This window comes from Electrophorus electricus, chromosome 12 (genome assembly GCF_041902795.1).
Source record: "Electrophorus electricus isolate QZ-2024a chromosome 12, ASM4190279v1, whole genome shotgun sequence".
NCBI classification, from domain to species: Eukaryota; Metazoa; Chordata; class Actinopteri; order Gymnotiformes; family Gymnotidae; genus Electrophorus; species Electrophorus electricus.
The window spans coordinates 14,983,509-14,996,070 of NC_137508.1; the positions used below are offsets into that span (position 1 = coordinate 14,983,509).

At 35.5% G+C, this 12,562-nt stretch overlaps 1 protein-coding gene across 10 annotated transcripts in view; it reads left to right on the plus strand.

The window, feature by feature from the left end:
• Positions 1-1,607: 1,607 nt before the first annotated feature.
• Positions 1,608-12,562, plus strand: part of col21a1 (collagen, type XXI, alpha 1) — a 31,806-nt gene continuing 20,851 nt past the window's right edge. For 4 of the 10 annotated variants that reach the window (XR_014126359.1, XR_014126360.1, XM_081724303.1 and 1 more), the window contains exons 1-9: positions 1,608-1,806; positions 4,389-4,519; positions 4,931-5,491; positions 6,743-6,908; positions 7,001-7,229; positions 8,259-8,432; positions 8,715-8,891; positions 9,813-9,896; positions 10,774-10,836. Coding sequence is in view for 8 of the 10 variants with exons in the window: in XM_081724303.1 (XP_081580429.1) it covers positions 4,420-4,519; positions 4,931-5,491; positions 6,743-6,908; positions 7,001-7,229; positions 8,259-8,432; positions 8,715-8,891; positions 9,813-9,896; positions 10,774-10,836 (1,554 nt within the window). In the remaining 2 variants the exon portion in view is untranslated. The remainder of the gene's footprint in view (positions 1,807-4,388; positions 4,520-4,930; positions 5,492-6,742; positions 6,909-7,000; positions 7,230-8,258; positions 8,433-8,714; positions 8,892-9,812; positions 9,897-10,773; positions 10,837-12,562) is intronic. The other 6 variants (XM_081724297.1, XM_081724298.1, XM_081724301.1 and 3 more) reach the window with 3 other exon arrangements.

Sequence of the window (12,562 nt, forward strand, 5' to 3'; positions counted from 1 at the left end):
GACACCACATGGACAGAATTCATTAGATAAGGCTTTTTTTTTTTTTTTTTGCTATAAACACTCCAAATAGTTACAGCACTGAAACCCTGTTTCCACACATATACTAACCCAATAGTCATAACAGTATAGCTAATATTACTGGTCACTGCATGAATGGCATCTAATCTTCTTCTAAATTAAATGCTGACAACACTGCCATATCTTTATTGAAACAGTAAGGATCAGAGTCAGGCATTATGACCAGATTAGGTGTGGATTTGCACTGCCTTCGCCCAAAAGATCTTTTAAATATTAAAAGGTTATTTATGCCTCCAACATTGAAAGTAGACATATAGTATACAGATGGATCTTGTCATCAAGGCATCACTATAGGACCCATATTCTACTGACAGATTAGAAAGTTGAAATTGTAGTTAATTGTAGATATCATTATATATGGGGATTGCATATAAAACACTGAATACCAACATACATAAAAAGGGGGCTTGAATGGCTTGCAGTCATTGAGAATCCAAGAATTCCAAGTTGAATTAAAACATTCTAAAGCAAAATGTTCAGGTGTGTGTCTTTGAGCTTATACCCAAGGGGGCTGGGACAGGCTGCATTCCTTATAATGTAAATGGAAGAAGTGAAGCAACAATACAGTGGCTCAAATTCTTTTTTTGAAAAAAAAATCATCAGTATTCTAGAATGGAAAAGTCTGAGTCTTAAATTAGCTGAAATGCTGTGGCATGATCTGAAGCAGACTGTTCAAGTAAAACATTTCAAAATTATACATAAACTGTTTTATATAAAAGAAACTGTAAAAGTACCTCCTAATGTCTGCAGAGGGTTTATCAGCTACACAAAGCATTTTGTTAAAGTTATGACCAAAGAGGTATCAATAATACTTTTTCATTGACCTTGATTGTTTAATCTATTATGTACAATAAAAATATATAATGGTAATACATCAGTTGTGTTTTTTGTTAAAATCTGTTAAAACCTACTTACTTATCTATATTAAATAAGCTTATTTTACATAAATGATAAAAAGATCACACTGTAGGTGAAATCTATGAAGAAATGTGTGCAAATCCAAAGGATTCAAAAAAGGTTTCTTGCAACTCTACCATTCTCCTTTGATACATTTTCCAAATAGAATTTTAGGAATAGGTTTTTTTCTTTTTTATTATGACTTGTCATGCCTTTCCCTGAAAATGTTTATATATTATACACTACAAATGCACTTTAATCAACCATATCAGCCGATTCCTATAACGTATGAAAAGTGTATTTTTAATATTAAAAAAGTAACTAAAGCTATCTTCTTATACAAAATTGACTCAGTATCTGAAGTTCTGTCCCTTATATAATCTCATGCTTCACTGCAGAAACCCTCACAAGCTGTTCATTCTATAGGCATACCTATACATACTGGCAAATACTAGCAGCTTGGAAAGATGTTGCTAGTAGTAGTGTTGCTTTCCTTTTTTCTTTTACAAAAAGTATTATTCTCTGTTGATGCTTTTATGTAGCTTTCTTTATCTGTGTCTGTTCCCAACCCCTAGTAAATTGAGGGTGGCTGCTTGCCACACACACAGAGACTGAGTTTGAAAGCGCAAGAGTAAGAAAGAGAGAGGGAGAGAGAGAAGGGGAAAGTTGGAAAGTAGCTGGAGAGGGCAGGCCCATTCACTGAAGGAACATCTGCAGTCTCCCCTGACTTACCTTCTTCAGTCTAGTGCTCTACAGAACCTTGGCCATGGAACACCTATGAGGGTGTAACTTCATTCAGTAGGAGTCCAGCTCCACACACAATAAATCCTGGTAAATCTTACCCTTTTCTCTGTTAAACTGTTGTGATGCAAGGTTTTTAGCTGTATGCTTGCTTTTTCTTGCTAGTATTCAGATTTTGCAGAATGAGACCTTTATGTTAACTCAATCTATAAAGGAGAAGGCTAGCTGTTTGAAATTCTGTTCGTGTTTTTATTCTGAGGATTTCATAATTGATAAGCTGATACAATGCATTGATAGTCATTGATGCAACAACAGCCTGTTTAGAAAGTCTTCTGGTACAAATGGTTCTTGAGCAATGCATATTTGTTGCATATCTCCTTTAATTTTATGTGTATGCATACAGGATATTTAAAATAGTGTTCCATCTCTTTTTGAGAACTTTTTTGCACTGAAACGTAATAGAAAATGAAGCATGCCCAGAGCCTTATGCGTTTGCATTTTGCCTCAAGGTCTTTACGAATCATTGAGCATGCAGGTTTCCGCAGTCCGACAGCCTCTGCACTGGGAACATGCCAAAGACATTTGAAACAGTTATCTGTCCCTTTGTTTGTGACACTGTCACATAAAAAGAATGAATGAAATTTTGATGATCACCTTTTTTGCTGATTTTGAGAGGAATGTTTTATATTAGTCCTACAAGTTGTTTGCTTGGATTCTTAAAAAGACTCGGAAAAGGTTGGGTAAGAATGATATAAAAAAAAGAGGGGGGGGGATTCCCAACATGGACAGAATGTTAGTCACGCTCTGCATGATGTGGAGGATAGTGGAAAACCCCTGGATTGTTAGAATGGTTTAGTCCTTTGTAAGTCACTGGGTTTACGGTTTTGATTATTTGAGATCAATTCAATGGGCTTTCTGATATAATGCTTTGGCTTTCCCTTGGTGCCTTAGGCATTTGGCTGTCATTTATTTTCCCTTCATGTTGGCAAAATAATTGAAAATAATGAACAACAGTTGACAATGTAAAAGAGCATTTCCAGTTGGGCAAGCAAAAAAAGAACTTGTAATAATATAGTGCTTGCCAGGAAGAGGGAATTCCACCTAAGAAGATTCATAATGCACAATAATAATGGATATTAACACATTAAATCCACAAGAACGGTACATCTACATATAAGACATTCCAGTCAAGATATTTAAAAGACATCTTTTAAAAAGCACATGATTATGTATTTAGGCTAAGCAATTCACATCATCTGGAAGACAGGGAAGAATCAGCTGTTCAGCAAGGTTTTCTGTCTGCCACATCTATTTGGACAAAACCCACCAGCCTGAAATAAATCTTAAACAAGTATCCCTGGGAACAGGAGGAATTATCCCACCACATTCCACTATGATCTCCATGTCATGTTTTGGATAATACATGCTGAAGATACATTTGCGTAATTTTAAAGGTGCAATTTTGAATTGCAAAAAAAGATATTTAAACATGCCACATTCCATCTATGGTCCTGCCTATATCAAATCAACCTGGGAAATGAACCAAAAAGTGTCTGGAGAGCCCCAGTAACTTCAAAGGTCAATGAAAGGGTTATGGAGCAGAAAAATGCCATATGGCAGGAAGCACTGGCTGACAGACACATATGTACAGGGAGTTTTATTGGGGTGTAGTGCTACATCTCTACTTGCTCCAGAAGGAAGTGGTGGTGTCCACTCAGGAAAAATGTTGCATAACTACAATGTCAAATGAAACTCTTTCTACTTTTTAAACCAAATTTGCCTTTCCTTTGTCATGAGTACATGTGTTTGGTTGCTGTCCAAAACTGGAATTTCACTGTCTGACACTGTAAATGAATTCCATGTGTTATTGGCAGAAATGTAGAAATATCCAGTTCTTAGGAAAAGCCAGTAGGAGGCTGTATGGCAACTGGTTCATGCAAATAGTGCAAGCAATCCAGATGACCACCCCCAACTCCCCCGCACTGAGATTTTGGAAAGCAATAGAGCAAGAGGCAAGCTCTGTCATGGCAGAAGGATTCTGTATGATTTCATGCCTCGATTTTGAGGTCATAGAGCAGAAATCCCCATTTACATAAAATAAAATGCTTAAAATCAGGTTTAGCTTTCCTCTGTCAAAGCTGGTGCTTAGTTTCGAAAGCTGCTCAACTTTGCCTAATTATGGATATTGTGATCACAATATCAACAATAAATGAGTACAATAATTCAACCCCTTTGAAAAAGCTGTTCTTCAAATATTACTCTATTACTCTTACATCTGCTTAGTTAGATTCTTCAAGGATCAGCCAAATTAGGATCAGTATTGTAACCAGACATTGTAAATGATGCTATAACATTAGAAGATTTAGCTGAACACAAATTGTTTGGCTGTCTTAAATTAGTCTCTCTTTGCTTGGTGTAGGTGTCTTAGATAGGTTTAATAATGAGCTATCGTGTTTGTTGGCATGAACACAATTAATCTCACTGTAGCCTATCTTCTGCACCACAAATGCAATAAAATAACTCTCTTTGTCTTAAACAGCCATATTAAAAACAAAGAGCATGCCATTCATGTAACAAGCTATCATAAACACTTTGCTTTAACATCCACAATACTGATACCACTCTTTTGAGATCACCTAAGAAATGCATGTCTTATCTATATTTCTCTTTAGGTGCAAAACTGGAGCTTGGCACTTCAGGAACATGGGTTGCAAAACAAGATCCATGCATTTTGTGTTTTGGTATCTGTGCTTCTTCTTCCTTCACTTTTTTTGCACAGCACAAGATGAGGACATGAGATTAAGTAAGATGCTTCTCTCATTCCCATTCCTATTGCATGGAGACTGCATCTCAGATAACATCACCTAATTAATCATGTTCAATGCAGCTGTCTCAATTCACATATAATCTCCTAAACTAGTATTTTGCAACTTAGTCCTTAGGGACCCTCAAGCAGTCCACAGTTTTGCTCTATCCCCGCTTCCAGTACACCTGTTTCAGGTACTTGGTGCTCATTATTGCTTGGTCTAAGTTGTTAGATTGTGTTAGGGGTCCCTAAGGACTGGATTGGAAAATACTGCCCTAAACTCTGTATTTGGTTGCAAATGAATAGAAAAGTTATTTACTGAGTTTGCTGTTAATATAGTATTATCTATCTATAATTTCTATTTAAATAAATAAATAAAAATAAAGATGAACATGTCTCATTTTCCAGGTTGTAGAACAGCCCCAAGTGATTTAGTTTTCATACTTGATGGATCATGGAGTGTGGATGATACAAATTTTGAGATAGTTAAACGGTGGCTGGTGAACATCACATCAAGCTTCAACATTGGTCAGAAGTTCACCCAGGTTGGGGTGGTCCAGTACAGCGATTACCCAGTACTACATATACCGCTGGGAAAACATGACTTAACAAGAGACCTTATTGAAGCAATGGAAGCCATAGAATATATGGGAGGCAACACCAACACAGGAAAAGCTATCACATTTGCCAATGATAAGCTATTCACCCTGTCTAAGCGTGGACCGAATGGGATTGCAAAAATTGCTGTAGTTCTGACAGATGGGAAGTCACAAGATGCAGTGCTGGAAGCTGCAGAGGCTGCAAGGAAAAAAGGAATAATCCTCTTTGCTATTGGTGTTGGGTCTGAGACAGCGGAAGCAGAGCTGAGGGAGATTGCTAACAAGCCGTCCTCGACCTATGTTTTCTATGTTGAAGACTATAAAGCCATTTCTAGGATCCAGGAAGTTATCCGACAGAAGCTGTGTGAGGGTAAGACGTTTCTGATCATTTCACTCCATCTTTTGATGTGTGCTTAGACGGGCACACTGCGTGAATTGTTTCCAATTTCTATCAACATTAAATGTTATTAAATTACATTTTATTTATTACAAGCCAGTTTAACCTAGAATCCTAAATGTTCCAGAGTGTAAATCAAGTCCTGGTCTATGTTTTGAGGTAGAAAAAGACATATATTAACCTAGTATTTATTCTGAGAGGTTATTTCTGTGTCAACCAGTCTCTGTACACATAGGCAAAAATCTTTATTCTTCATGTCATAGGTCAGCACTTAATTTATACCACAACATTTTGCTGTTCTCACCTGGTTCATAAATAAAAATGGGAAATCAGATGGCACTCTTTCTGAGACTGTGACATCAAAACCCTTAAAATGTTTATATGTACTATCTGAAAATGGTAGTTTGATGAGTTTTGTCTAGTTATATACACAACCAGGCTATGTATGGCACAAACAAGCAGAAGTGTTTATACTACCTCTGCCCACAAGCTTCTGGAGAGTCTGAGATTTGCATTCTAGCAGCATTATATTAGAAAAAGCATGTGTGGCTCAAGTTTCTTGTTACACACATAAGCTGTTTTGACATGTTTTAACACTTAAAGCTCACACACAGTGCCAAAATACTAGGTACTAGCTTTACTGCCAGTGATGTATTACAGATTTTCTTATTAAACATGGAAAAGAAGAGGTTGTCAAATGGCAGACCTTTACACTTATTAAAAATAATGGGACAATCTCATTTCACATGGGATTTCCCACAGTGCTAATTCTACATGAGCAGTGATTCTAAATAGAGTTGTTAAAGGAAGAAAAATATCACGTCTGAAAATCTAAAGGTTGGAATGTCTCAAAAATAAACTCGTGTGAACCCAGAATATATATTCTGTAGATTTTCTGGAGACTGCTAGCATTAAAGATCAAAATGTGTCTTGGAAATAACATTTGCAAATCCAGGGTTCCATGGTAAGATATTTATATACTAGATTATTTACTATGTGCCAACACTAAAATGAAAGTCCAGGATTACTTCAATGTCTAACTATTCTTCCTGGGAGTATATGAAATATAATTCCATAATGAATCAGAAAAAAATAATTAATCAGAAAGTAGATTTAGAGAAATAAATTACTAAGTTTTATAGAGGTCTTCCTTTATTTAAAACTTAAAAGAAATTTTCAACTAGTATAGTAAAATGTGATCTTGTTTTTCACTCTCTAATACAGAGACTGTATGTCCGACCAAAATAACAATTGACTCTCGGGATGAGAAGGGATTTGATATTCTGCTGCACTTGAACTTGGCCCAAAAAGCCAAAAAGATACAAGGATCATTTTATGGAACCAAAGCATACCAAGTGACACCCCGAGTTGACTTAAGTGAGAATACCAGGTACAGTCTGTAAAAAAATGTCGCAGTTCTTAAGTTAATTTTATATACATTACATTTAATTTTAAATAGTGTCATTATTTTGATATCCATAGGACCTTGTTTCCTGTTGGGCTACCACCATCCTATGTATTTGTGGCCACACTTAAGTACAAGGGTCGTGTGCTGACAGAGGAGTGGGATCTGTGGCGTATACAGACTATGGATGGGGTGCCTCAAATGGCAGTAACCCTAAATGGCTTGAACAGAACCGTCATGTTCACCACCACAAGCAGAGCACCGAGTGGTACTCAGACAGTGGTCTTCAGTAAATCACCAGCAAGGGTAAATACATTCACCACCATTCATACCACCATAACACCAACTACCATGCCAGAGACACTGCTCTTGATAAAAGACCATCATTCTCATAATTTCCTGAAAAAACTTTTGCCTGGGTAATGGTACCACAAAAGCTTTAACCCTAAATACTTATATTTATAATGTACCCAGGTCTTAAAATAACATCAGTGCTTACTGACAGGCAGCCAAGACCCTGACATAAAGCAAAGAGCTCTTGTATCACTGTGGAGAGGTTTATTTAGTGAAAATGATGGACTATTACATTGCTTCCTACTAAAGAAACAAATAGGCTGACTCTAAGAAATGGTTTTGACACTAATTTTGTAAGTGAATTATATAAAAACAGTCCACTAAGAAAAGCACAGGACTGCACACCTAAAAATTGCATTGGTTGCCTACGGCAGCAGTATATTACACAGTTAAGCAACCCAACCTCCATATGTCATGATTGACCAATCAGAACCAATGGGTATAGAACATGCAGCAAAAGAGGGGGAAGCAAATGCAAGTCTCCAATTGAAGAATTTAATGAAACAAACGAACATGAAACCGAACATATGCACAAGTGCACTAACAATAATAAAACTCAATGTAATAGGAGCAATGACCAACAACAGTCATGCAAACAACAAGGGATTTTAGAGTAACCAACATAATAACATAAGAACACACAGGTGGTGTGGCAAATGAGACAACATGCATTAAATAAATTTATGCTAAATATTAATTTATGAACACCAAGCACACTTGCTAAGTAATTAGGTTATCTGAAATGTACATACTTTAAAATTTATTACTAGACCTTCTTTTCATAATAATAAGGAATCTGGTATGAATTATTTAAATACATTTTTTTTCAGTAAGTTTTAGTAGTTTCAATTCAGTAACTGCATTTTAAGGTATGTAGAGTAAAGAATTAGAATCGAGATTCACCACTGGTACAAGGTTATTGCATAGTTATTGTATTGCTCCATACTAACTCCTGATATTTTACTGTATATCTGAACACAGAAACTTTTTGATGAACAATGGCATCAGATGCGTCTTCTGGTAACAGAGGAAGATATCTCTCTTTATGTGGATGACCTGGAAACTGAAAACTTGCCACTGGAACCTCCTATTGGCATTTTCATCAATGGAAAAACACAAGTTGGCAAATATGTTCGAAAAGAAACAACAGTTCCAGTAAGTATTCCAACTATTATGTAATACAATAACTCAGTTACTAGTTACCTATGGATGAACCTCCCAAGGGTAACAGGAATATATCCATTTTATGCAAAGCAGCAATATCCATATAAAAAAATATATATATAAAAAAATGGCACATTGACAGGAAATGTATTTTCTTTTTGCTTAGAAGTACACTTTAAAAAAGAAACGTTCCCACCTACAAAACTGATTGTTTTTATGTTTGATAAAAAAAACAAAACTGATTGTATTTTAAAATATACTTGTTTTAAACAGTTTGATGTCCAAAAATTACGAATATACTGTGACCCTGAGATGAATAACAAAGAAACTGCTTGTGAAATTCCCGGAGTTGTGAGTACAAGAATCCTGAATGTTTGTCATTTTATCATTATATCAACCATTATTGTCATTTTGTCTTTTTCCAGCATAACCCATGAATTGGTATGTAAGGTAATGTTAACCAATAATTTCATAGTATTTTCTCTAAAAGTATTTTATTGCATAAACCATGGATTTTTTGCTCATTATTGTAGCCTATATAATGTGCATGTTAATGCTTCCAGTCATATTTCTTTTTACTAGTTTTCCATCTCCTTTTGGGAAAAATTTTATATAAACCATTAAAAAGTCAGCTAAACCAACTTTGCTTAGCTATTGCTTTAAATTTACTAACCCGTTACCAAATATAAATACCGGGACTCACTGTTAAGGAAGAGTTGCAGTAGAAGGCATGAAAAACAGATAATTCATATTAAATTCATGTCACTTTTTCATTCTTAAGCACTGCACTTGCACCAAGTTAAAATTAATCTGTGCCAATTTGCTGCATTTTGGCTGATTGTATCATTTCACTCCTTTCATTTGTAGGATGGAGAGGTATGTATTTTGGCCAATGACTTTGCTCACTTTCAAAAGTAACTGCTAAACTTATTTTCAACCATAGAGGTAAGACTGTTAAGAGTGTAAAAGTATACCAAAAACATTACATCTGTTTACTAAATAATAAAATTAGAGTTGCTTATAGAACATAAAATGATTCATTGAGCCATGAGGTCTCTTTTTGCTTTTTATTTTGTCACCTCATAATTGCCACTTCACATAGCTGAGCTGTTTACAGTCATGTAGTTAGATGTGAGTCTAAGATTTAGCAATCCCAAGCTTGTCCTTCCAGTTGGCTGACTACCCTTTTGCACTGTGCTATGAGCTATTGGGGACTACAAGGCTGTAAATACTTTTGAATGCAGAAATGATATGCAACATAAATAATATGGCATGTAATCCTTTGTTTTCACATCATATATTTTTAACATTATCACGAGAGAAGTCGTCAGAAATGCAAAATAACAGCAGGTTTCTTTGGGGTTCTTTCAGTGTGCCAGTGGACCAGCTGATATTGATCCAACCCCTGAACCATGTATCTGTCCAGCTGGGCCACCTGGGGCTCAAGGCCTAAAGGTTATTTGCCTAATTTCTTCTTCTTTAGAAAAAAAATAAGCCTTTAGTGAACATAAGCTAGTGAACGGTGTATCATGACAAATTTATTAAGGGTTAAATATATTTACATTACAGAGTCTCCCACAGTGCATAAAATTACCTCCTTAGTCTTCACTGTTTTAATTTTTATGTTTAATGCATTTGGCAGATGCTCTTATCCAGAGTATACTTACAATTTCAAGCATGTTACAGAAGTATGCAAATGTAGTGTTAAGAGCCTTGCCCAAGGACTCTTACTGGCATTGAACAACATACTTGCCCAGATGGGGTTTGAACGCCAGTCACCACAGGAAAGACAGCATTGCTACCCACTACATTATTCCGACCACAAAAGCCTCCTTAAAGAAAGTTTGAGATTTATGAGTTCAAGTCTGTGCTTGGAATCATCCTTCTTTTAAACATGAGATCACTATAAAAGCTAATCAACTTTCTAAAATGCTTCAGGCTTATCTTTTCTTATAGATTTAAAGAGGAACTTCATAATACTATTCCATTACACTAAAAGAAACTGAGTCAAATAGGTTTTATATAACTGTAAATATTTTTAAAATGTAAATGTAAACACTGGATGTCTACAAGACTGGAAATCTCTATAGGTCGTACTTATTAAACATAATATGAAATGGCAACTGATCTAGAAATACCTTCGTATGTCCAAATTATTAAAGTCATTACAACTTGAGTCAACTCATTGAGTCAACTTGAGAACAATTCCAGAGACTACTTTACCTAAACATGGATGGTCATGCATTTGATAAAGTGATTTTAGTCTACCTCCAATATATCGTGGAATAAATCAAACATACACAATATTTACATTTTTATACATTGTCTCTAGGGAGAGCCAGGAAGAAATGCAGAACCTGGTAGACCTGGTCTTGCTGGTGCTGATGGTAAGCCTGTGAGTACTACACAGTTTAATCCAAACCTCGAATCAGCTGGAGCACATGTAGTGCCAAGCAGGGGCCAGTCATACTACTTTGATTATTCCTTTACCTATGTCAAGCCAGCACTGGCCATGATAATTCAAAGCAGTCAAGATTACTGAACATGTTTAGTAAAAGTAATGACTGTAGTGTTGAGGAACTGGCAATGGTTTTAAAAGGCTTTTGTAATGCACTGGTTAAAAAAAACCCAAAATATTACTACCCAGATGGGAAAAATTTCAAGCAGATGAAATCTATTCATACAGAGTTATTTTAAAGTGAAGTGGAATTTTTTTAACATAAGGGCATAGAGTTTCTTTCCCACACAAGGACCTACAAAAATAGTAAAATAAACTGGCAACATTTTTGTTTGTCATGTAGAATATACATGTTGTTCTGCCATGTTTAGTTCAAGGAATGTGATGGATACTTTAAAGCATTTTAGAAGGAAATCTATAAAGAAGTAATAGGTACCACTTCCTAATTTCTGCAGTAAGTCAATTAGATAAGGATATTGCATAATAAGGATAATTATAATTATTGCATAAGGATAATTGCAATGTGCCACTGGTTTCCACACATTTTTTATCTCTACATAACAGAAGTAGAAAGCAATTTAATACTAGCGTCTCTGGGAATAGAGTTTTTCAAAACACTCATCATTAACGTACATTCCTCATTTATACTAGTGATAATCTCAAATTTTATGCCACTCAGTCAGATGCTTATTTATAGTCTACAGTTAATTTAATTTGGCTACACCTGGAAGGATTTTATAAAAGTGAAAGCAAAGTGAATTATGCTCATCATTATTTGATGTTCTTGTCAGGCCCATCAAGTGTGTAGAAATTACCCTTTGCATTATTCATGCAGATGCTAATTCTAATATTTTTAGTGTAGTTCATGCCCTTAAAACCAGATTATCTAGGATATGAATCTATAAGCTTGACTCCCCACGAATTGTTATATGATGACAAAATATTGCCCAGAAATAGTAGCCATTTTATTGCCAGCAAAGAAACCTTTTAAATTCAAGGATTAATATATGCATAACTGAGATTTTCTTTGTCACCTGAAATTAAAAAAAACAAAAAACAAAATACTGATAGTCACAATCGGTACTATCCATTTTTTCTCCATATCAGACTTTTAAAATGAAAGTGATATGGTTGGCCCATCCTAGCATCCCTGTCTCTATGGTTTTCTCGTTTTATGTCTTTGTTTTACTTAACTTCCTTGTTGTGGTTCCGTTCCTTAGTTTCGTTTTCTCCGCCTCTCATAAATTGCACCTGTGTCTTGTTAAGTCCTCATTACCCTGTGTATGTAAACCCCACCATGTTGGCTGTTTTTTTTATTTGGGGGGTGTCATTGTTAATACTAACCTCTGTGTATGTAGCCTCTGCATGTAATTCCTAGTTGTTCGTGATTCCTAGTCGTGTTTCTTATCCTATTCGTGTACTTTGTGTTCCTTACTGTAGCCTGTTTAGTCATTTTCCTATTATCGTGATTTACTTTCTGTTTGTTTCATCATGTTTCCTGGGTCCCTCCATGTTGGTAAATTGACCCTGGACTATGACTACGACTCAGATTATGAATTTGCCCTTAATAAATCTCTCTCTTCTCAGTGTTTGTGTCTGCCTCATAATCGCTCCACTTTACATAAAGTTACTGAGTTCATTAAAATATGGCTCTATTTTTCAC